At 39.1% G+C, this 26498-nt stretch overlaps 1 protein-coding gene across 1 annotated transcript; it reads left to right on the forward strand.

Annotated features, from left to right (window-relative positions):
• Nucleotides 1–345: 345 nt before the first annotated feature.
• On the forward strand, nt 346–24827 carry LOC108708071 (angiopoietin-2). The gene is made up of 9 exons (XM_041581256.1): nt 346–369; nt 1097–1252; nt 1435–1556; nt 2095–2327; nt 6554–6678; nt 10256–10357; nt 19388–19554; nt 21467–21597; nt 23547–24827. The coding sequence occupies exons 1-9, from the start codon at nt 346–348 to the stop codon at nt 23705–23707; spliced, it is 1221 nt and encodes a 406-aa protein (XP_041437190.1). The 3' UTR covers nt 23708–24827.
• The last annotated feature ends 1671 nt before the right edge of the window (nt 24828–26498 follow it).

The raw sequence follows: 26498 nt of genomic DNA on the forward strand, positions 1-26498 counted from the left end.
ACAAGCAAAGTAGGACACCAGAGTGGTGGGTCTGGGGTGCATGTCGGTTCTGGGAAGGGAAGCCTCCTCTATAGGGTCTGCCATTACAGGGGGAGAGAGGAAGAAGGACAGGCAGGGGTTGTAGCCACTTATCTGCAACTTGTTTCCCCAAGGTGGTCTATGGAGTGCAGGTAGACTGCATCTGAGGATGTTGGGATCCCTTCTCAGGATGGAAGGTGCTGGATTAATCAGGATGGAGAGCACTGGATGGAGGAGTTCTGCCTGTTCAGGATGGAGAGCACTGCGTGTACTCAGGATGGAGAGTGCTGTCTTTATTCAGGATGAAGAGCACTGCTTCTAGTCAGGATGGAGATTGATGCCTGTGCTCAGGTTGGAGAGTGCTGCCTGCTGCCTGTGTGGAAAGTGGGGACTTCAGGATAGAGATTGCGCTAGTGCTGGTGGTGCGGTGGATCCAGAGTGGCAAGATGGTGAAGTGACTAGGATTAGGAGGCAATATACCAGCACAGTCCTTTCGGGAAACGGGAGCCAGTAGACCTCCAGATCAGGGGAGCTTGAGCCTGCAGCCTCAGGGGAGCCGAAAGGCTAAGGGTGGTAGTATTGGGGGGGGCTGAGTGAGGCATTAGAATAGATCCCTGGCCCCAGGTGGTGACATGGCCTTAACCTCAGGTTCTGGCCATATGATCACAGGACACCATGTCCTTCCTCCTTCTGAGGACACTAAAACAAAACTGGAAATTGAGGGAAACATGGATGTAGCCCTGAACTGGAGGAGGAGTGCACTTTAACCTTTTAGTGTCCTTTCTCCAGCTGCAGGATCTACATCCCCGTGATACCTAGTCCAGGGAAGAGAAAAGTCTTTATTTCTGGTGAACATTATACACCAATAAAAGCTTCCAGATCATTATAAGACAAATAACAGTTTCCCAAGTAATAACTCTGATTTCCCTTCACTTACACTGTGCATATAGTATAAATAATATATACCAACATTCCCAGCAATGATGGTGGGATTGGCTCTTATATATCTCTATTTCCTGATCTAAACCATGCGTTGTGGTGCTGAGTTTAGTTATGTTTTTTCCCTTTTCTATTGCAGCTTGAGAGTTTAATCCAGGATAGTGTAAGAGGTGAAATTGGAGGTGGCCATAGGTCAGCAGTGCAGAATCAAACAGCCACCATACTGGAAATTGGCAACAATATACTAACTCAAGCAGCAGAGCAAACAAGGAAGCTGACAGATGTGGAGACCCAGGTATCAAAATTGGTACATCTGTAATGCTTGGAACCCAAAGTTACAGCCTTGAATGAGCTGATTCTTTTAACATGACCTGTTATTGAGTTTGATTTGTTAAATGCAGCAACCTTTAACTATGCGTAAATAATACATTTATATATATATGTGTGTGTGAGTGTATGTGTTTGTGTGTATTTTAGGTTCTAAACCAGACAACTAGGTTGGAAATCCAGTTGCTGGAAAATTCTTTATTCACTAACAAACTGGAGAAAGACATGATGTTGCAGACACAAGAAATAATCAAACTGCGTGAAAAAAATAGGTAAGAGTCATGCCATGCAAAAGACCATGTACATCAATAATGGTGTCTTATTCCAACCCTCAATACTTGTTAATATGAAAGGTTACAGTCTGCTACTGCACATACAGTACTATGTTTTATGGGCAGCATCTTAGTTGTAACCCTGCTTGCAAATATTGTTGTTATAATTATTATAATATATATATATATATATATATATATATATATATATATACATATATATATATATATATATATTATTGTTATTGCTACTTTATATTACTCATCATTCTATTTAGGGCCTCTCCTATTCATATTCCAGTCTCATTTTCAAATCAATGCATGGTTGCTAGGGTAATTTGGACCCTAGCCACCTGATTGCTGAAAATGCAAATTGGAGAACTGCTGACTGAAAAGCTAAATAACGCAAAAACCACAAATAATAAAAAATGAAAACCAGTTTCAAATTGTCTCAGAATATGACTTTCTACATCATACTAAAAGTTAATTTCAAACTGAACAACCCCTTTAAGAGATTACTGTTGTGTTGCCCTTTTAGCCTCCTTGAGCATAAAGTCCTGGAAATGGAGGAAAAACACAAAGAAGAGATTGAAGATCTTAGATCTGAGAAGCTCCAGGTGGATGATGTACTCTCCAAGCAAAATGGATTGATTGGGGAGTTGGGACAACAATTTAGCGAAGCAACCCTGAACAACGGCATGCTGCAGAGGCAGCAGGTGGCCATTATGGAGACTGTTGGGCAACTCATCAATATGGTTTCGCAATACAACCGTGAGTATGTACTTTGGAGCATCCTCTTTAAAGGAGAAAGAAAGGCTAAAACTAAGTAAGCGTTATCAGAAAGGTCTATATAAATACACCAGTAAACTCTCAGTTTCGATCCTCTGTCAAAAGAAACACTGCATTTCTTTCCTTCTATTGTGTATACATGGACTTCTGTATCAGACTTCCTGTTTTCAGCTTAAACCTCCAGGGCTAGGGCTTGAGCATGCTTAGTTTGCTCCTCTCTTCCTCTCTCCCTCCCTTTTCCCCCCTCCCTCCTCCCCTCCCTGCTGTAATCTGAGCCCAGAGCTATGAGTGAGCAGGGAGAGACTCAGGCAGCAAGTGATGTCACACCAAGCTAATATGGCAGCTGCTATCCTAAACAAACAGAGAGTGTTTCTAGAGCTGTTTACTCTATACTATAGGTATGGTAAAGCATTCTAAGAATAAATATAGTGTTATAGCTTGCACTATTGTGGCTAATCTATTGCCAATAAACTGTCTCGGAAACTTTCCTTCTCCTTTACTGTCTTTACCCTTGCTGTGTGCTCATAATGTCCTCAGGGTGTTTAGTTACTCAACACACTAAATGACAAAATATATTCCCTTTTCATTTAAAGAATGTATTTTGGTATACAATATTATAATGGCTTAAAGGAGAAGGAAAGTCTTTGTGCACTTGGGGGTGCCAAATGTTAGGCACCCCCAAGTGATTGTATTGACTTACCTGAAACCCCGGGCCGGTGCTCCTATCAGCAGAAAACTGATCGTTTGCGCGGCTGTGCATGTGCAGTAGTAGGAGAAGCCGAACTTTAACTACGAAGTCGGCTATTTTGTTGAACTGCACATGCGTCTGCCCCGGGAAATTTGAAGAAAGAAGAAACCGGAAGAGGATCGCTCTATGGTGCTCGCTAGAATAATCCTGAGCCAGTGCAGTTTTCTGCTGTTAGGAGCACAAGCCCGGTGTTCCAGGTAAGTAAATACAATCACTTGGGGGTGCCTAATAGGGATGTCGCGGACTGTTCGCCCGCGAACTAATTCGCGCGAACATCGGCCGTTCACGTCCGCCGAATGTTCGCGAACGTCGCGCGACGTTCGCCAATTTGGGTTTGCCTTAGCTGGCGCTTATTTTTGCCCTCTCACCCCAGACCAGCAGATACATGGCAGCCAATCAGGAACCTCCTGGACCACCCCCACACCCCCTGGACCACTCCCCTTCCATATATAAACTGAAGCCCTGCAGCGTTTTTTCATTCTGCCTGTGTGTGCTTGGAAGAGCTAGTGTAGGGAGAGAGCTGTTTAGTGATTTGAGGGACAGTTGATAGTAACTTTGCTGGCTAGTAATCTACTTGATACTGCTCTGTATTGTAGGCAGGGCCGCCATCAGGGGGGGACAGGGGGGACAAGCGTACCGGGCCCGGGCATGAAGGGGGGCCCGGCAGCGCTGCATTTTTTTGAAGATCCGGGCCCCCCTTACGAGCGCCCGAGCCGTACGTCTTGCCTCTTCAGTGCCGAATGCGGAAGTGCCGAAAAGCCGAAGCCGATGCGACGAAAAGACCCGAAGTCACGGAAAAAGCCGAAGTCCCGAAGTCACGAAGCGCCGAAAAGACCCGAAGTCACGAAAACAGCCGAAGCCGAAGTCCTGAAGCAGCGCAAAGACCCGAAGTCACGAAAACAGCCGAAGCCGAAGTCCTGAAGCGGTGAAAAGACCCGAAGTCACGAAAGGAGGCGAAGTTGAAGTACTGAAGCCATGAGTTCAATTCTACTGAACACCAGTTTGTGTTTTTTTTTTTAATCCCCTGGCCACCAATGTATTATTTTAATATTCTATAGGCCCCTGCCACCAATCTTTTTTTTAAAACTTTTGTTTTTGGGGCCCCAATTTTTTTTTTAACTCGTAAGGGGCCCCTTGCCACCATTGTTTTTTTTTGGGGTTTTTTTTTAAAAAAAAAATTAATTTTCTTTTTGGTGGCCCCAAATTTTTTTAACTTGTAAGGGGGCCCCTGCCACCAGTTTTTTTTTTTTTTCAAAAAAAAATTATTTTTTTTTTAAATTTTTTTTGGGGCCCCAATTTGTTTTTAACTTGTAAGGGGGCCCCTGCCACCATTTTTTTTTTTTTCAAAAAAATTTTTTTTTCTCCAAATTTTTTTTTTGGGGCCCCAATTTGTTTTTAACTTATAAGGGGGCCCCTGCCGCCAATGTTTTTTTTTTTTTCAAAAAAAAATTAATTTTTTTTCAAATTTTTTTTTGGGGCCCCAATTTGTTTTTAACTTATAAGGGGGCCCCTGCCGCCAATGTTTTTTTTTTTTTCAAAAAAAAATTAATTTTTTTTCAAATTTTTTTTGGGGCCCCAATTTGTTTTTAACTTAGAAGGGGGCCCCTGCCACCAATGTTTGTTTATTTTTTAGTTTTTTTTAAATTTTTTTTGTTGGGGCCCCAAGTTTTTTTTAACAGGGGGCCCCTGCCACCAATGTTTTTAAAAAAAAAAAATTTTAATTTTTTTTTTTTTGGGGCCCCAATTTTTTTTATAAGGGGGCCCTGACCATCAATAGCTTTTTACAACTTGTGTGGGGGGGGTTACTTTTTTAGCGCTGATGTCTGTGTGGTCTTTTAACTGCGATGTGGGCGGGATATGGGGCGGAGCTTGGTCGTCAGTGTGGGCGGGGCCCAGGGGGCCCCAAAAATTTTGTTGTACGGGGCCCCGTGATTTCTAATGGCGGCCCTGATTGTAGGGACAGAACTCTGCAGGGATTTGAGGGACAGTGAGTTTAGGTTAGTTAGCTTTGCTGACTAGTAATCTACCTTCTACTGCAGTGCTCTGTATGTAGCTGCTGTGGGCACTGCTTCTGATCTCATCTGCTGACTGCTGTAATAACCCAATAGTCCTTGTAAGGACTGCTTTTATTTTCTTTTTTGTTTTTTTACTTTGCTACTATAAGAGCCCAGTGCTATTAGTCTAGCTGTGTTGGGGAGTGGGACTGGTGTGCTGCTCCTCCTAGTAGTTCACCACTACCAGCACCAACCAGAGTCAAAATTGTTACAAAGTATCTTATTTGCACCTGTTAGCTGTTCTGAGCTCTCTGCCAAAAGCTAATTAAGTTAGAAACTGTTTTTTTTCTGGCTGTTCAGTGCAGAGAAAATAGGGACTGGTGTGCTGCTCCTCCTAGTAGCTCACCACCACCAGCACCAACCAGAGTCAAAATTGTTACAAAGTATCTTATTTGCACCTGTTAGCTGTTCTGAGCTCTCTGCCAAAAGCTAATTAAGTTAGAAACTGGTTTTTTTCTGGCTGTTCAGTGCAGAGAAAAGAGGGACTGGTGTGCTGCTCCTCCTAGTAGTTCACCACCACCAACACCAACCAGAGTCAAAATTGTTACAAAGTATCTTATTTGCACCTGTTAGCTGTTCTGAGCTCTCTGCCAAAAGCCAATTAAGTTAGAAACTGGTTTTTTTCTGGCTGTTCAGTGCAGAGAAAAGAGGGACTTTCCAGTACAAAAGAGGGACAGGGGGTTGAGTGGTCAAAAGAGGGACAGTTGGGAGGTATGCAAGTGCCACCTAGCTGTGTGAGCTTTTTCACATTCTGTCTAAATAACAATAATAATTCCGTGTCCGTAAACATCACCTGAGTGATGTTTTTTACAGCAGCAATAATATATTCCGTATCCACTACTGTATACGTTGCCCTTGCAGGCATTGTTTGCCCAGTCTTTAACCAAGTGCCACCTAGCTGTGTGAGCTTTTTCACATTCCGTGTCCAGAAACATCACCTGAGTGACGTAGTGTGATTTCTGCCCTTTACAGCACAAAACGCAGCGCTGTGTCAACAATGTATTTTTCAGATACATTTTTGCCCTTGATCCCCCTCTGGCATGCCACTGTCCAGGTCGTTGCACCCTTTAAACAACTTTAAAATCATTTTTCTGGCCAGAAATGTCTTTTCTAGCTTTTAAAATTCGCCTTCCCATTGAAGTCTATGGGGTTTGCGACGTTCGCGAACCGTTCGCATTTTTGGACGCAAGTTCGCGAATATGTTCGCGAACATTTTTTCCGCCGTTCGCTACATCCCTAGTGCCTAAAATTTGGCCCCCCAAGTGCAAGATGACTTTCCTTTTCTTTTAACATGTTCGCCAAATTAATCTGGCCCATAGTTTGATAATTCAATGTGAAAGTCATTTTTACATCTACACAAAGATTGCTAGGCTTTTATGAAAAGTGGTTGCTGTGTTTCTCAACAGATATTCCAGTCATACCCAAAGAGGATCAGATGACATTTCGTGACTGTGCAGACGTTTATAAGTCTGGCTTGACTACAAGTGGAGTATATACTTTGCACTTCTCGAACACAACCAGCACAGTGAAAGTGAGTGCTGTATAGTACTTCAACTGCAAACAAACTAATTTATATTTACATATGTCCCAAGTTAGAAAATATGCACAGTAGACTACTGCCTGAATGACTAGCTGGTTAAAAAAAAAAAGTGTTCTGGATAGAATAATCAGGAGTTGGTTTTTTAGGTACAGATATGGGACCTGTTATACAAAATGCTTGGGACCTGGGCTTGGATCTCCATGCCTTAATTCTACTAAAACAAATTAAACATTAATTATACCCAATAGCAATGTTTTGCATGCAATAAGAAATAATGATATTATAGTTGGAATCAATAACAAGGTACTGTTTTATTACAGAGAAAAAGGAAATCATTTAAAAAAAATGTGAATTATTTTAGAAATTTTCGATAATTCAGAGCTTTCTGGGTCTCCAGATAATGGATCTTATACCTTTATCTTGTGCCTTGCATTAGGATTTTGCAGAGTCCACTACAGAGCCGGGCCAGGCCAGCCAGGTGCCCAAGGCATCCTGTCTGTCCCCGGCGCTGGCTGAGAGCACACAGGCGAATTGACGCTCGTGCGTGCACACGCCCCTATCACGTGCACAATGGAGCACTCGTGTACGCAAACGGAATTAGCTCCTGCGCGCATGCACAAAAATGGACCGTGCGCAGGAGCACAATAGGTGAAGAAAATGCCAGCGGCAGTTGGGGAGAGAGGGGACCGGACATGGGGTAGGCGACAGAGAGGTACGTGCCTGGCGCCCCCCAGCTTTGCGCCCTAGGCACGTGCCTACTCTGCCTACCCCTAGTTCCGGCCCTGTTCCACTAGGACTGCAAAGGAGGATTTTCCCCTGTGGGTCATTACTATCAGCTAGGTCTCAACTTTATTTTTCACCTACCTAGGTCACAATTGGGTAATGGTGCGTAAACTGTGTGTATAAATGTGTATGCCACATAGTATAAATATATATAGTTGTAATGTAAGTTTCAGTCACTTGCTTTATCCTGAAAAAAGTGTCCAAAACTGTAATTTGATCATTAAATTTAAATTAAAGGATGGTTCACCTTTAAGTTAACCTTTAGTATTTATAGAATTGCTCATTCTAAGTCCTTAATTTTTTTTTTTTTATATAGTTTTTAAATTATTTTCCTTCTTCTTGTTCTGACTCTTTCCAGTTTTGAAATGGAGGTCAATGATCCCAGTAGCCCATAAACTTTTGCTCTGTGAGGGTACAATTGTATTGGTATTATTCACTGAGTCAGTGACCCCCATTTAATTTGAAAGAGTCAGAAGATGATAGCAAATAATTCAAAAAGTAAAAAAAAGATTAAGACCATTTGAAAAGTTGCTAAAAATTGACCATTCTATGAAATACTAATAGTTATTTTGAAGGTGAACCACCACTTTAACGCATGAAAGCTGATAAATGTAAATTTGTCCTTTAAGCAGCAAAACATTACATTTAATTTGTTATTTAGGAGGTTATTTATCGAATTCCGTTTTGTTCTGATATTTTTAAACAAAAAAATCAGACCAAACCAGAATCCATGATGTGACCAAAAGCACAATTTATTCGGATCGAGAAAAATCTAGCAAATATTAGAATCGTACATTTTTTTTGGGCTTTTTCCCAAAAAGCATGAATTTTTCCGATTTTTGCCTGAAAAGTCTAAAACAAAAACTGTACCGTGTTAGCCAGTAGCAAAAATAACAAATAAAAAAACAAACAAATACAAAAAGTATTGTAGAAGTGATACCTATATTGGCTAACAATAAAAATACATTGCAAGCTTTCGGAGCACCAAGGCCCCTTCATCAGGCATAATACAAATGAAAGCTAGAAAGGCACAGCATATATTATGTTAGATCAGTGAAAGGTTTTCATGGCAATAAATTAGGAAGTTACAGATAGGTAGAGATAATACAATAAATTAGGGTGGGTTGTAAATAGTCCAGGAGTCTGGATTCAGTCAGGTCACATAGTGTGACATGAAACCTGACCCTAAACTAAGGCCCTGTCTTAATGTGTTAATGTGTTAAATAACTCCATACAGGACAGGACAAAAATTGCACACAAGGATGAAATCATAAAATCAACACCAAATCATGTGATACACCAGTGAGGCAACATTTCTGCAGTCAAAATCACAGCCAGGACATGCAGGTCTTAATTCTAAAAGGGAACTTTAAAACTGAACGGTAAAGGAAGATTTATGAATTCACATGTATGGAGTTATTTAACACATTAAGACAGGCCTTAATTTAGGGTCAGGTTTCATGTCACATGATATGACCTGACTGAATCCAGACTCCTGGACTATTTATAACTCACCCTAATTCATTGTATTATCTGTAACTTCCTGGTTTATTGCCCATGAATGCCTTTCACTAATCTAACAGTATATATGTTGTGCCTTTCTTGCTTTCAATTGTATTTTGCTTGACGAAGCGGCCTTGGTTCATCCGAAAGCTTGCAATGTATTTTTATTGTTAGCCAATATAGTTATCACTTCTACAATACTTTTTTGTATTTGTTTGTTTTCTTATGTTATTTTTGTCTGAAAAGTCTGAAATAGTTGGTTCTTCAGGCTAATTCCAGCACAGACCACAGAAACTTCTCTCCCATTGACTATATACAGTACAACCTCGGCAGGTCTGAGATGCCGGATTTTCGTATTCAGACTTTTTCCATCCTCAAGGTATAAAAATCTTGAAAAATTTGGATTTTATAGTTAAAATGGTTAAGATGGACAGATAATATGGTCAAAATCGGTCAAACTGTCCAACCAATTCTGGGTATGAATGGCCAGTTTAATTTTCCAGGATTGGTGCATGATTAAATTTAAACCAATTTTGGCTCACAAAGCAGCCTCCCTGGCTCCTCTGTAAATAAGCAGCATTCAGCCAGCAGTTTTTCCATTTATAGATGAAAATCGAGTCATGTTTATGATTACACTACACTGAAACAGAGGAAAAGTAGATATATGGATGCACTTGTCTCTAACTCCTACACGTGTTGTAGCAGTGAAGGAGATAAAGGGCAGGTGGCTCCATTTCAGCCATTAGTTAAAGGCTAAATAAGTCTAGTTTGACTAATATAAACGGTAGTTTTATAAGCAAACGATTTGTATTACTCTACCAAACAGGTGCTGAATTTATGCTGACAGGAGAACACATAAACCTTCATACCCAAAGAATGCTAATTACATTGCTCTCAAAGGCCACGCATTTCACATGTGCAAAGAATTTTAGAGGTAGACAATACAGGCCACCTGTAACATTTTTCCAAGAAATACATTTAGCAGCCTTATGGAGATACTTAACTATTCTAATTGACCCTAAAATATTTTGTTTGCCTACATAATTTATATAAGAATCTTAACATTGATCTGCATGGCAATGATTAGTCTGCATATGTTTAACCTGTGGCCCCACCACATCTTTTGATAGGGGAATATTATTGGAGGATGGGGGGGATTGTATAAAAACAGCTGTAGGGTGATTATTGAACATCCCGATTGCATACAGTTTGCACTGCATAACTGCCAATGTGATACAGATAATAAGAGCAGACTGGTAAATAACCCCCCGTTTATGTGCAGGTACTGTGTGAAATGGATTTAAGTGGAGGAGGCTGGACTGTTATCCAACATCGTAAAGATGGATTTGTGGATTTTCACCGTCTCTGGAAGGACTATAAAGAGGTGAGACAATTAATATCCAACCATAACAGAAAAGCATATAGAATTGTCAGAATCTGACAGATTCTAAACCAGAGCCAATGTCTAGAATTGTAATAATGCCAACAGGGCACTTTACTATGGGCAACTAACCGACCAGGCAGCAAGTACAAGTCTGCTGCATTCCTGTGCATTCCTGATGGTTCATTCACTTACCATACTAAAATCCATTCTCTCTACGGAGAACCCTTTTCATTGTGTATTGACCTTTGAAGGTGTACGTTTGGTCAGAAATTGTCAATAGGCCCATTTACTATACACTGTCATTAATGGGCAAATTTGCAATTGGGCAGTAATTCAAAGCAACCAATTAGTGATTAGCAATGTAGAACAAGCATCAGAAATAATGAGGAAAGCAAACATTTGACGGGTGACTGCACAGTGTAGGTTTGCCCACTGTTAATAAATGCATATTATTATGCAGACTTAAGTCAAAATACCAGGCATCATTTAAAGCTGACCATAATCCACATAGACCATGCACCATAAAGTGTTAAACTCAATGGCAGATAAATATAGAGACAGCAGATACAATGCGTCCATTGGGGTCCTGTAAATTTTCAATTTATGCGTGAGCACAGCAGATTATGTTTAATAATTCACTGGAGTAGTGAACACTCCAGTGTAGTGGTTTAGTACCCGTAGGCCTATGACACACATGGTGTGGTTGGTGTCAACCTAGTTTTTTAGTGGTCTAGTACCCATAGGCCTGTGGGGTGGGTGGTGTGGGCCTTTACACTGCTAGTGAAAATGCCATGTTTGCCTAAGGTCTAAAGTTGCACCAGTGGTGGAACTTCATGGCACTGAGTTTTATCAAACCATGTTATTATGTTAACTTATTAAACAGCTATTGTATATGTGAACTTTAAAGGACAAGGAAAGGCAAAAAAATAAAATCCCATTTTTACTTTCTTTAATGAAAAAGAAACCAATTTCCAATATACTTTATAATTAAAAAATTTGTGCAGTTTTAAAAGAAACCTGACTGTATGCAGTGAAATTCTCCCTTCATTTACTGCTGTGGATAGGAATTGTCAGATGGTCCTTAACTGCAGAGCAGGGAAACAATCATACTTATGAACAGCAGGGGGAGTCCCCGCCTTACTTACCAGCCATGCAGAATTCAAGCAGCTTTGTTTATGATGATCCCAAAGCAGCCCAGACCACACTGAGCATGTGCAAGGTCAGGGTCAGGCAAACATGTTTAACAAAGTTACAAGATGACAGCCCCCTGTGGCCAAATTTGAAAGCATAAATCATATGTTTGATTAGGCTTTGTGGTGCAGTAAGTTCATGCTTATGTTTAGTATACTAAATACAGCATTTCTAGCCTTATTCTATTTTAGACTTTCCTTGTCTTTTAACATAGTAATATTATGTTTCTCAAGCAACCAATAGGCGCAAACAGGGCTTTATTTAGGTGCCACCCTAGGCACTTGACATTCCAGCACCTCCAATGAAACAATGTGATGTCACAAGTGCATGTGATGTCACTTCTGCACTATGTCACTTCCACCCTGCCATACTCGGAGGCCTGCATCCCTAACCTCCCCAGCTCCACCAGCAGATTTCTGCAATGAGTGTTCAGCGATGGATGGGGGGCCATTTTTTATTTTTCTTTAGAAAAACTTTCAGTTATTTGGGTATCTGAGGGCAGCTCTCCAAAATCTATTACCCTAGGCACAGGCCTTCGGGTGCCTATATATAGATATGCCCCTCGGAGCAAGCCAGCTTTGATATCAGAGTGATCTGCCAACCTGTCCCATTTCTATCTTAAGCAAGAGTAAAGGAACATAAGGGCAACAAAAGCTAGAACCCAGTTTATGCTTTTGAAAAATGCAATGAACAAGGTTTCCTGGAAAAAACCCTTCATTATTTAAAATCATGCCTCCCAGTATGCCTTGCAAAACAGTATATTGTCACATTGTCATTGAATGTATCATTGGTCAGTTGAAGTTAGTTCATCCATCTGTGTCAAATAAAGAGCAGGGAAAGGGGTAACAAATTATTTACCAAGAATAACTTTAACAGAAGAGTAAGACAAATATCAATACTAAGTAAAGTTGTTATGAAAGGGAACATCACTTCTGCTGAGGGATTCATATGGATTGTGGTAGCAGTATCTGTTGAATTGTAAGATATGGAAATGAGTATTTGCAGCTGACTTTTTGGCATTTAGATGTACTTTTGAATTCTTTTTTGACTTTGAAAATAACTGTAACCCTTCATATTTTCCAAACTGAGGGTGTCAACCAGGGGGGTAAATCGATGCCTATGTACTTGATGCAATTTACTCCAGGCCTCCTCTTATTTTCTCTCCAAAACACTTATGTTCCAATCACCACTAGTTTATTAATGCCACTCTATACAGACATACCACTCAGCTCCTACATGCTCCAGGTAATTTTTGCTTTTGTATTGAAATATTTTATTTTTTCTGTGGCGGTCCCATCTGTTCCAGGGTCTCAGGTGTGATACAACCTCCATCTTCCCCTAGTAAAACTAATTTTTTACTTTGTTGATAAAATGATGGATTTAGTGGTACTATGATTGCCTTAATGCTTTCAGTGCCAGGCAATTTGGCTGATTTGGTACTTTTATTGAAGGACCATTTTTGAACATTTTGCACTCTTTCACTTAAGGACCTTCCCTGGGAGGGTCTTTTAGTTTACCCCAGGCAAACTAAGTTTTCATATGCTGTAATTCAAAATTTGGTGCAATTCCACTTCTGTAAAAAGATATAGCCTTCTAAGTGTCGACAAAAAGGAAAAATAAAATCATGTTTCCCATAATACAAACGCATATATCAGAAACATAATTTATTTTATGTACAAGAACACAAAAGATTTGGAAAGTTCTATGTCTCCTGAATGTGCCAATAACACATACACACATATATATATATATATATATATATATATATATATATATATATATATATATATACAGTAGGTATATATATAGATATAGAGTCTTATGATGATTCTCACTTGTATAGATCAAAAACTCCAAGCAGTACACAACCAGATTTCCAAAGCACCGCTCCACAAAATGGCATTCTTCTGATTTCAAGGCCAAAAACTTCACTAACAGTAGATTTACCCTAGAAATATATGGTTAATTAGAAAGAACAGATTCTGGCGAATCCAAAATGGGTAACTACATCCATGTACTCACAAATCACATCAAAACTTCCAGCTTCCAACTTATCTCCCACATACTATTAGGTACCAAGATAAAACACCCCAAACATGAACACCTGGGGTCCGCTGAACAGTTTTATGTCCAATATGTTTACTTAAACATGTGGCATATACTGGTCCCAAAATGAAGACACCCCCATATAGTCTGTCATTTCAGGTACTGCAAAATCAACACATTTACAGCATTTTCTGAGGGGTAAAGATAGGGAAAAAAAACGTTCACCCCAGAAAACCATATATTTACGGAAAGTAGACATTCCTCTGAATCCAAATTGGGTATGCTTGTCTTTCTACTCCAAAGCACCGCCTCAAAACTTCCAACTGGCAGCATCTTATCTCCCACATACTATTAGGCACCAGGATAAAACACCCTAAATATGAAAGCCTGGGGTCCACTGAACAGTTTGATACCCAATGTACATAGGTTTATTGAAGTATATAGCTTGTAAAGACCCAAAAACTACCTTGGGCATACTTATATAATGACTTACATTTACAATAATATATAAACACTACCAGATTTATGTGAGATAAAAGCTACAAAAAATTATGGTGACCCCTGAAAAACATATATTTTTTAAAGTTCACATTCTGACGAATCCAAAATGGGTAATTGTGTCTTTTTTACTCCAAACTACCAAACTATACAATGAATTATTTGACTGGGTATCTTGGCCCCGGTTGGCAACCAATAGGGACAGGACTGATATACTAGCTCCACAACTAAAGACACAGAGACAGACACATTTTTATGTACACTCATGGGCATTTTGTTTAATATATACAGACACATTAAAGTAATTCTAAGACACATTGCTACATTAAGGTTGATGGCACACATTCTGTACTGGCATGTATAATGCTAAAATTCACACCAAGGGATACACAGTTAATATAAAGACACATTACAAGGCTTACACATTCCCAGAGATAAACACAAGCACAAATAGTTACAGTTCAAACACAAATTGCTTACATATGTTTAAAGGATGTCAGGTCTATGTATAGATAATAATACATCTACAGGGTCCCAGAAATTGTTCATGATTATTCACATAAGCAGAGATGTCACCTAACTCCATGTCATTAGGGTGATAATGATTCAGACCAGTGTTTTTTTCATTTGTTTTCTGTTCCTTCTGTTCGATAATTTGAAATAAGGTGAATAATTAGCACAATAATGACTTGGGGTTAGATGACCTCTCTGCAATAAGTACACCTATATGCACACTTATATTTTCCACCTCCTACTGAAATGTAATTTCCTCCTCTGCAAGCCAGATAATTCATAATTGCGGCAGGAATTTGAAAGTGTGGCCCAGATGAATCTTTGGGGTGCTCATTAGCACAGCATTACACACGCAGGGTTAGCAAGGTCTTTTATTCCAGCACATGCATTCCTTTTCCCTTAGCACTCACCATATATTTCAACTCCTGCCAGATATCAGAGAAGGCTTTCTGAAAGTTTCATGGCCACTATTGGGTCCATATGTAAATCAGCTGCACGCTTAAGAGAATGTGAGCATGAAATCTCATCTGCTTGGCCAACGGCCAGCATTGATTTTACAGAGATTTACAGTAGGTTTTTTAAACCCAACAGCCCAATATTAGACTAAAAGGAACATCTTACCTATGTACTGTACTTGTAACCTTAGATTCATTATATATTGCAATAATTAGTGGGCTTTTGTTTAATGGGTAGTGAATAACAAATCTGGTCTGTTTCATTTCAAATTTGGGGAACTGCTGAAAAATTGGCCAAAAATGGCAAAATCTTGCTATTTTGCAAATATTTCAGTGTTTTCTAATTGGATGCAATGGGTGTTTTTTCTCGTGCCAAACGCGTGCGAGTCAATGGGCATTTATTTTAAAAGGGGCTGTTTTTTACCATTTGAGTTATTTAGCTTTTTTATTCAGCAGCTCTCCAATTTGCAGTTTCAGCAATTTGGATGATAGGGTCCAAATTACCCTAGCAACCATGCATTTCTTTGAATAAGAGACTGGAATATGAATTGGAGAGTGCCTGAATAGTAAGATGGGTAATAAAAAGCACCAATAACAATACATGTGTAGCCTTGCTAGTAATTAAAAATATAAAAAAAATTATAAAGACCAATAGAAAAGTTGCTTAGAATTTGCCTTTCTATAACATGCTAAAGGTTATACATTTTTGTCCAGCGAAAGAAAAAAACTTATGTTTAGATTTTAGCACAGATTTACGAAAACTTGGTAAATTTTGCCATGCATCTGTATCAGGTGGAAACATTTGCTTATTCCATTAATGGGGGATTTAAGGTTAGAATTAATTTCAATGATAGATTTTAATTTTATATGCATTATTATTCTGTTTAGACTATCATGTACATTTTAACCATTGAAATCAGTACATTTTAGTCCATGCATCCAACCACCTTGGCCATACTCTTACACCAAGTTATACCCCTAAAGTCTACCCCCTTTTGGGTAACTCTATACCTTTTGGGGTCATAAACTGAGACTGTTCAACCCTAGCTAAATTAGAGGCTGTTCACAGTGGCCTTGTGCAGACATTTTTTTTAAAGATTTTTTTTATAATTTCTTTATGTTTTTCAACAAAGAAGGGTACAGAAGAAATGCAGGAAAGGTATACAGATATTCTGCATAACAAATTTGTCATGAGAGTTAAGTGACATGGTATGGTCCTTAGACATTCAATTTCAAAAACAACCTAGTAATGTAACGTTAAATCATGTGGATAGCTATCATTTTTGTTTTCAACTTTTAACTGTGCTGTCTAACTTCTATAGCAGAACACCAGCAATAAAGTAACAGAAGCTTGACCAATACTTTATAAAAACACCAATATTTGGAGAGGACCGAAACAATTGTGCAGGTTTTAAAGTCCTTGGAATTTCCATAGTTTATCGCACTTAACAATTAGGGAGTAGATGACTGGAAAATGTTCTACACATGATTTGTGAAATGTTCTGCAAAATGCTTGAAAAGTGGCAAGTAAAGAGATTCATCACACAGTCAGACTACAAAAAATATTCCTTCCTCTCTGCCCCATTAACCATTATACATGAGTGGGTTCCAAGGGAAAAGGCTGTCTAGGATAAAATGGTTTATATAATTAGGATAAAACTCCTTGACGTGTTTCACTCCCAAATGTAAATATTAAAGATTGTACAACATTGAATTCAGATTATGAGTAATAATTATGGGACCTAGTATCTGGAATGGACATATTTACTAATTTTCATGGTTGGAAAAAAAAAAACTTGATTGTCAAAAAAAAAAAATCGTTTTCAAATTTCGTGTGACTTTTTTTTTTCTTGAACACTAGATTATTTAAGAAAAACCTTGACAGAACGTGTTTATTATCCAATTAAAGTGGTTAGATACAATTTCCATGGACTCCTATTGAACCACTCCAGCTTTAACTTGCCGAGTTTTTCAACCTTTCATGGTTTTATTCCAAAGAATATTCTCCAGTATATTAGCTTTCACATTTTTTACCTTTTTTTTTCAAATACTGAAAAAAATAAAACTCGACTTTTAATAAATTGACCACTAAAGGATTCTTTTTAAGGGATCAACCTAATAGAATGTTTTTGTCACCAATATGGATGCATGTAGCTTATAGAGACAAAGGAAATTATTATTTTAAAATTAGAATTATTTGATTAAAATGGAGTATATGGGAAATTTCTGGATAACAGGTTTTCTAGATAAAAAATCCAATACAGTACTTTACATGGTTAAAATAAACATTTACTGTCTGCATAGCACCAAAAAGAAACTTTAAAGGGTTACAATATTATATTGCATTTTGTATCTTCTAATGCAATGAATTTCCTATTGCCTACCATTTACTGCTGAGTGGGTCATGGGGTTCTATGGCATCAACACCCATTTTCCCCTTATATTGCCTTGTTAGGGTGTTAAAGTACTAAAGGAGGTTGTGGGAGGTAATAGAGAACGTTGTGGCTAGACAGCAAGTGAAGAGTTGTAGATGTACAACATGACTATACCTTGTGAGAAAAAAAGTAAAAGGGATATAATTATTAGGGATGGGCAAATTTTTTCACCTCGTTTCGCCGAAAAAATGACGCCCATAGACTTGTATGGCGGCGTGCGTCAAAACAATTTCGCCGTGCGACAAAATTTTTTTGACGCCCATAGACTTTAATGGGAGTCTGCGACATTTCGCCAGCGGCGAATTTTTGGCGAAACTAAATGGGGCAAATTCGCCCATCCCTGATAATTATACATTTACACATGAATATTCCCAAATTTTTGGAAAACACATGCTACAAATAGAGACTGTTTCCCAAACTGTAGTAACTGCCAATGCTGAAAAAGAATAACCACACAGCACATCTAAAGCTGGCCATAGACGCACAGATCCTATCGTACGAATCGAGGATTGCGCCATATGGCCGAACGTTCAGATTACCCCCGAGCCATGCTCGTTAATGACATTTCGGGGAAAGATCCGCTCGTTTGGCGATGTCGCCAAACGAGTGGATCTTTGCGTCTATGGCCACCTTAACATTAACTGATGTTAGGATACTAGAATGCATTTTTCCTTCTCTCACGCTAAGTTTCTGTTTCCAATAAGCACCCTACCATTAAATTGCCAAGTTAGTAGGAAAGAGGCCACACATACCCCACAAAATAGCCACATTTCAAAGCTTGGCTGCATCATGATGAATGGAAGAAGAGGCTGTCACAGTTCATATTTATACCCTCAGTTGTATTTTCCCCTTCATGGAAAGATTAAGAATCCTTTCAAACACCCACTCCTTTTGGAGATAAAAGCCTTAAACTGACATTTAGCAATAAAGGAATCTGTGTACAGAGAAGCAAAGATAAGAACTAGAATATTGCACCATAAACATCTTTCCATTACTAAGAAGATTTTAAACGGAAGTCCCCATGGAACATTAGGAATGACCTTGATGGATTATCAAGGTATAACAGCATAAAAAACATACAGTTCTGTAGAAGAAAGGGCTTCCAGCAAGAACACATTTAGATCTCTATGACCAATAAAAAGAACACCCCTCTGTGGCTTAACAGATATTATTATGTATTGTTTTCAAAGCTATTATACTCACAGTACAGTTATGGGATCCATTATCCAGAAAAGCTCTGAATTACGGAATGGCCGTCTCCCATAGACTCCATTTTTTCCAAATGTTTAAATATGATTTCCTTTTTCTCTATAATAATAAAACAGTACCTTGTACTTGATCCCAACTGATATAATTAATCCGTATTGGAAGCAAAACCGGCCTATTGAGTTTATTTAACATTTTCATGGTTTTCTAGTAGACTTAAGATATGAAGATCCAAATTACAGAAAGATACATTATCCAGAAAGCTCCGGTTCCTGAGCATTCTGTATAATAACTCTACTGTAAATTGATGGAAAAGAAATCAAACTGTACTAATGACAACGGGTATCAGGCTCACAGACTGTTGCACAATGTTGTTGTGTTGTAAGTCGCCAACCTCAAGTCAAGCATTGCTAATGCATAAATTAATTTAATATCTGCAGTAAGAGATAACTGTGGCAAGAAAAGAGACAGCATAGCCAGTGATTGCTGAGTCGCCAAGATGTATAGGAACCTTGCAAAGGCCCAGATTAACGTTAATATTTTTGGCCATAACTTTCCATCGGTTTTATAGAGAAGGTTACTAAAATGAATATTGTAGCATTTTTACAGTAGACAGGGTTACCAGCCCTGTGAATTGAAAATTGCCTTGACGATAGTCAATAGTTTACTGTTTGGTTTGTTCTTAGGGCTTTGGGTCCCCATCTGGGGAGTACTGGCTTGGGAATGAATTTGTTCACCAGCTCACAACTCATGGATCATATGCTCTGTGGATCCAGCTTCGAGACTGGGATGGAAATGAAGCTTACTCCTTGTATGATCAATTTTCACTGGGCAATGAGGAGCAGAAATATAGGTGAGCCAAAATGTGGACATGCCTCACAAATGCATCACGGTACTATGGTTCCAGAACTCACATATGCTTGTAGCTACCTAGATGCCTGGTGGTGGGACATCATAGAAGTAATACCAGCCACACACATTTAAGCATGAAGGGTACTTACTCTATCTAATATACTTAAACTGGCCATACACACACAATTAATTTAATTCATATAATTCATATATAACAGTTTCATACAGATACTGGGCCATGTATGGTTACCACCAATCCTAACCAGGATCCAGATTCTATCTATTTTAATCAGTTCTGGGATTGGGATGTTTGAAAATAGTATCTGCCAATGCACGTCAGTATGTGTATGGTGCATCTGCAGTTGAAGAAGTGGAGTCACAGCTCCCCCTACTTCCTGCTGAAAGGCATCCATGCTGTGTGTGGCCCCTTGTACATTCTGGGGAATATTTATTATGCTGTGTAAAACAAAAACGTATTCTCTCACACTGAGGGGCTGATTCATTAAGGGTCGAATATCGAGGGTTAATTAATTGATTCGAAGGATTTTAATGCAATGATCGAAGGAATATCCTTCGATCAAAAAAACTTAGGAAAGCCTATGGGGAAGGTCCCCATAGGCTAACATTGACTTCGGTAGCTTTTAGCTGCCGAACTAGGGGGTCGAAGTTTTTTTTAAAGAGACAGTACTTCGACTATCGAATGGTCGAATGGTCGAATAGTCGAACGATTTTTAGTTCCAATCTTTCGATTCGTAGTCAAAGGTCGAAGTAGCCCATTCGATGGTCGAAGTAGCCCAAAAAATACTTCGAAATTCGACGTTTTTTTACTTCGAATCCTTCACTCGAATTTAGTGAATCGGCCCCTAAGTTTCTATTTCCAATAAGCACCCTACCATTAAATTTTTTATTTGTGTTATTTAGCATTTTATTCAGTAGCTCTCCATTTTGCAATTTCAGCAGTCTGGTTGCTAGGGTCCAGATTACCCTAGCAACATTGCACAGACTTGAATAAGAGAATGGAATATGAAAGAGAGTGTGACCCCTCACTTGAAAGCTGATAAGAGTCAGAAGAAAAAGGCAAAATAAAAAAAAAACTATAAAAAATAAATAATAAAGACCAACTAAGCTGCTTAGAATTGGCCATTCTTTAACATACTTAAAGTTATCTTAAAGGCGAACACCCCTTTAATTACTTATACAACACAATACAATATTTATTTAAATGATAATAAAGTCACAACAAAAGAACCCACAAACGTTGCAGAATGAAGTAGGAGGATTAGTGGACCCTGCTTACAAGAGTTTATAGAAAGTCATATGCTATACAATTAAGCAGTGACAAAACAACCTGGAAGGTGAGTTTTCTCATGGTGCAGACATTGTATGGGGGGGGGGGCGAGTCAATGTGCAGGTTATTCAAGGTTGTGTTAAATTCTTTTGGCAAAATTATGCAGCAGTCTTTCATTCTACAAATGTATATATGCGCTCTTACTAAGATGCTGCAGCCATATTTATATGTTTGTATGACTTCTACGTATTAGTAGTATACAGGAACTGAGAACAAAAAAAATCCTTTCATCAGGGCTGGCCCCTGACACTTCCATGGGATAATCAGGACACACTTTTGCGGTGTTTGGAAGTCGGTGTATTTGATGAAGGCTGTTGTAATTCACTCTTCAGGCAAACATGTTAAAGCAAACATCTGGCTGTTTATATTTATTTTTTGTTGCTTTTATATGAATTGATAATTTAATTCATGTGTTGCATGAAGTTTTGTTTTTGGCTGATCTTTGCCTTTGTGTGGAGAAAGCTGCCAATGTAGAATGACAGAAGTGTACATCAACCTCTTCTCACTTTCCCCCCCTTTTCAGGGCTGAGCCTGTGGATAACATATTATTTTGCTTCTCTTTAAGGCTGCAGGTGAGAGGATACAGCGGGACGGCCGGAAGGACAAGCAGTTTTAGCCCCACAGGGACAGAGTTTAGCACCAAGGATGTAGATAATGACAGGTGCAGCTGCAGATGTGCACAAATGGCAACAGGAGGTACGTACAGTATGTTACAGAAATATAATCTGATAAAACATTGATCCTAGCACCAGAAGTGGATTTAGACCTTCCCTTCTTTAGTTTTCTATTTGGTCTGCCATTCATACAACTGCCTCTAAGCAACTCTAGCAACTAGACAGCATTTTAAATGACAAATTGGAGAGGTGCACACTAAAAAAAATATTCAAAATCCATAAACATATAAATAGAAGACGCTTGCAGGTTCTCTTGAATCGCTACTGACTAAACGAGATTTAAACTTTAATTGTAATATAACATTGACATTTATATAGAAGATATGATGGCATAGCTTAAAGGGGTTGTTCACCTTCAAACAACTAGTTGTTATCAGATAGATCACCAGAAATAACGACTTTTTCCAATGACTTTCTATTTTCTATGTGTCACGGTTTTTCTAATATTGAAGTATAAAGTGTCATTTCTCTCCTTCTGAAGCAGCTCTGGGAGGGGGGGTCGCCGATCCTGTAAACTGTTCTAAATTGATACATTTAGTTGATACATTTCTTATCTTTGTCCCTGCTGAGCAGAATCTCTGGGTTTCATTACAGGCAGCTGTTAGAATTGATACAATTGTTGCTAATACTCCAGAGATGCTGCTGAGAAATGTATCAACTAAATGTTGCAAAATTGTAACAGTTCAGAATCTGCACCTGGATTACTGAGCTGCCAGACTCAAACACCAGAGACAGGAACATTCAACTTTAAACTTAGATTTTGGAAAAAACGTAAAAAATAAATAATGGAAAGTAATTGGAAAAAGTCATTATTTCTAGGGAACAATCTAAAAACAACTAAATTGAAAAAAGTGTTTGGAAGGTGAACAACCCCTTTAATGTGCACAGAAATTGGTTTATCCTTGCACATTTTCATTTATTTGTATAAAAGATGTCATACTTACTGTATCACAACCAAGCTATTCTCCATAAACCTCTACCCTACAGAGGCCAAACTTATTTTTATGGAGTCTGATAGTATTGCCTGGGTCTGCCCTCTAACACAATCAAGGTCTAATATTCATGCTAAAATGCACAAGTGCAGTAGCCCATAGTAACCATCAGCTTTTATTTATTGCTAGAAACTAGGGATGCGCCAAATCCAGGATTCGGTTCGGGATTCGGCCAGGATCCGGCCTTTTTCAGTAGGATTCGGATTCGGCCGAATCCTTCTGCCTGGCCGAACCGAATCCGAATCCTAATTTGCATACGCAAATTAGGGGTGGGAAGGAAATTGTGTGACTTTTTTTGTCAGAAAACAAGGAAGTAGAAAATGTGTTTCCCTTCCCACCCCTAATTTGCATATGCAAATTAGGGTTCGGATTCGGTTCGGTATTCGGCCGAATCTTTCGCGAGGGATTCGGGGGTTCGGCCGAATCCAAAAAAGTGGATTCGGTGCATTCCTAATAGAAACAGCTCCAAGTTTTCAGCCCCTTAGGCCACAGCATAATTAGATCCTTGTTTCTGCTGGGAGAATATCTGGGCCTTATTTACCATCAACAGGCAAAGTATTCCAGGATGGAATGGAATTCAGGTTTCACATGAATACAAAGCTGCTGACAGGGCTGTGCTCTGCACCTTGTGCCCAATTGAGCCATTTTTACTCTCTGGAAAGATATAGCACTTCCTGTTGCTTCCTCTGTATTCTGCTCATATGTTAACTCTGCATGTATGTTTGCTTGGGTACATGTACACTTTCTGGTCTCCATGACCAACAAGTATGTGTGTTGGGTTATCCTTCAAAAGTAGTGATGTGTTGGTAATAGGAATGGATTATGGCTAAGCATCCAGAAACAAGCCTGCTGAGTTAAATCCTTCCCCATCAAAAAAATCAAGAGCAGAGACAGAGCATCACATTTTGCTAGTGAGGAGTAACATATATATGGCTTGCAATGTCTGATTTAAATGACTAAGTGTACCTTTTTTCTTTAGGATGGTGGTTTGATGCCTGTGGTCCTTCTAATCTTAATGGAATCTATTACCAAGGGGGGCACAGTACAGCAAAATTTAATGGATTAAAATGGCACTACTGGAAAGGACCCACTCATGGCCTCAAATCTGTGAGCATGATGATCCGCCCTACAGACTTTTAAGAGTGTCAAACCTAATTGGAGAAGCTTTTTAGTCATTATTGTGACTTTAGAAAAAAAAGAGGAGATGATTGGGAATTCATGTACCAAGAAATGTGCTGAAGCCGTCTCTGACAAGCTAAAGTTGTTTGAATGCTGAAACTCACTAGGTCACTAGCTCTTGCTTAGTATGTATGCTCAATATGCTCAATATTTATGGGTGAAAAACAACTCATTATATCATCTTTCCTCACAATTTAAGATAATCTATTTTACCTATTTCTCACACATCTCTCATAGGAAAATGAAGAACAATTCCACTCCAAGTACATAGTGGAGATTCGATCATCGCCCTGGACTTTCACATTATCAACACAAATTATTTCTTAGTCTAAAATATTCAGATAATACGATATTTAAGCTCCAGTTGCAATAGACTGTGCTCTGTATAGTATATGTAATGTTTGTTTTGTATATTCAGTTGTAATTCTACTTTAACTTTGGATGAAGTGCTCAGAGCAACGTGGCATCTGAAAAGCACAAAGGATGCGAAGAAACTTGAATTTACTTCCCCCTACACTCCACTCACTTAAAATATACACGTGTAGAAATAATGAAATTCATTTCAGAGTAGGACTGCATTTCCTAGCTATTATATGTCCAACATATACATGAAAAAAAACAGAAATTATTTGAGTTTTGCCCAGAAAAGAACTTAGAGCACAATGTGGAAATGAATGTTATTTTCTGAAATTGACAAGCAGTGAATGATAGCCCTGTTATGTAAGAGGTTCTTCAGTTTTTCCTTGCTGCACTAGCCTTTGCAGCAAGGAAATGATGTGACAATTTTAAAAGGCTAAGGGTTTACATATTTTAAGGTAGAGAAGAAACTTCTTGTGTCTATAAGTTCTCTGTTTTGACTGGTTCAGTTTTGGTGAAGCTGCCTGATGAATCAAGAGGATAGTGATGTGTCCAGAAGAATTTGGGTTTCATGTCTAATTTGGAAAGGACTTTTACTATACAGCTTTTTATGTCTGGATGACAAGTCCAGGCACATTTCAGGGGCTGTTGCAGCCTGAGGCAGCAGCCCCAATGCCGCCCCTCCTCCTGCTCCGCTCTTCTAACCTCCAACTTTTTAAAAAATGGAAATTCGTCTCTTAAAGTTACCAAATGCAGCTTTTTTTTTTTTTGAGGCAAGATTCTCACCTTGCCTCATGGCCGGAGCGGCCCTGGACAAGTCGCTTTAATATAATGTTTTGTGAACAAGTGTGTAAGTGGTAAGATATGTCTATATACATACCTTGACTCCTTGACAATTCCACACAGAATAAGGCAAAGGTGCGGCATTTGCTGAATGAGACCTGTGGGAACTTAAAACGAAAGACAGCTAGATTACCTGGCATAATGAAAGAAAATCTAATATCTGAGAAACACCAAAGCTAAATGCATTATGTTCCATGCATAGCCCTGATATGTAAGGAAGGAACCATCTTTTGGATTCTATTAAAGTAAAATAAAATACCATAGAGTTCCACCATTGCATCAAGCAAACTATGCAAGGAATGAGCTCTACCAGAAAAATCTCTCTTCAGCAAAGCAACCTGGACATGATTTCCCTGAAACAAGAACAGTGTAGGGAAAGCCCAGATTACAGGTAGAATTCCTTGGCACTCAGCCAGAGAACCACAAATCTAAGAAGAACTGTAAAAACCACCTGTTTATCCTCAGGACAGAGGACATATCATGGACTAGTCACCAAATGATGAACCAATGCTGCAACCCAGTATAGTCACTTATGTTAAACACGCAGACTTGAATGCCCACTTGACCTAGAATCCAAATACAACTGTAAGAGAGCAATGCCTGAATACTTGTTGTACCTTTTGGTATGATCCTATACCTATACCAAGCTGCATTACAGTCACCACTGCTGTATCAACAGAATGCCAAATACTACTAAAAGCATTGCTGCAACTGCTTTCCCAGCAAGCAAGAACCATTATATGGTACAATATCTTATCTGCACAATTCAGTAGCCCTTTGTCAGGAAAACCTAAAAAAATCAGTTCAGAAATTCAAACTGTTTCCTGAGTGAAAAAGATGTGTACAATGGGACTTGCAGTAGAGAGATGACAACGCTCTCTGATTCTCTAAAGAGTGTGACAGATTGCGCGTCCTGTCGCCCCCTAACTTGTGCGTGCAAATTATTTTTCCAGGTTAATAACCTTTTCCAATAAAAAAAGTTTATCACTTTGACCAGCTAGATCAGCTGTTTTCATTGCATCCCACCCTTTTGAGGTATTACATGAGATCAGATGCCTTCATCCCTCATAACAAATTTACACATTCTGTAATGATGTAAAGTAGACTATACTAAGATTAGGGCTCTGGAGGCCTAGTCGGTAAACCACCAGCTAGGGTTGGGGCCATTACAAATTCACTAGCCATGTATGTACATGCAGGCAAAAGTGAGCCTCCCATTCTCCCTGGCCTGACCTGGTCTGCTGTTCTAACAACCTACAACTCCCAAAAGTCTGGAATCATTTCTGGTGTTCAGCATGCAAGTGACGTGTGCGCCCTAAACTTTCAGTACAACTGAACTGCAGTGATTGACCCCTGGACCTAGCTCTGTATAGTGGAGTGCAATTATACCCTACTAACAGGGCCGGATTTACATAGTGGGTGCCACTAGGCCAGCTGCCGTTTGTCACCCCTGTCCCCTCCCCTTTATTCATGCAAATTTTCATCATCAATGGGGATCGGCGCATAGGAAATTTAAAAAATGATTGTCTCTAGGCATGCCGCTCCCCTAAAA

The sequence above is a fragment of the Xenopus laevis genome, chromosome 2L (genome assembly GCF_017654675.1).
Source record: "Xenopus laevis strain J_2021 chromosome 2L, Xenopus_laevis_v10.1, whole genome shotgun sequence".
Classification (NCBI taxonomy): Eukaryota; Metazoa; Chordata; class Amphibia; order Anura; family Pipidae; genus Xenopus; species Xenopus laevis.

Excerpts from the sequence above, each read along its gene's own strand:
- LOC108708071 (XM_041581256.1), top strand. The coding sequence starts at position 346 with ATGGAGATTGATGCCTGTGCTCAG. Across the intron at positions 370-1,096 it reads AGATTGATGCCTGTGCTCAG|CTTGAGAGTTTAATCCAGGA; the intron begins GTTGGAGAGTGC and ends TTTCTATTGCAG. Across the intron at positions 6,679-10,255 it reads ACACAACCAGCACAGTGAAA|GTACTGTGTGAAATGGATTT; the intron begins GTGAGTGCTGTA and ends GTTTATGTGCAG.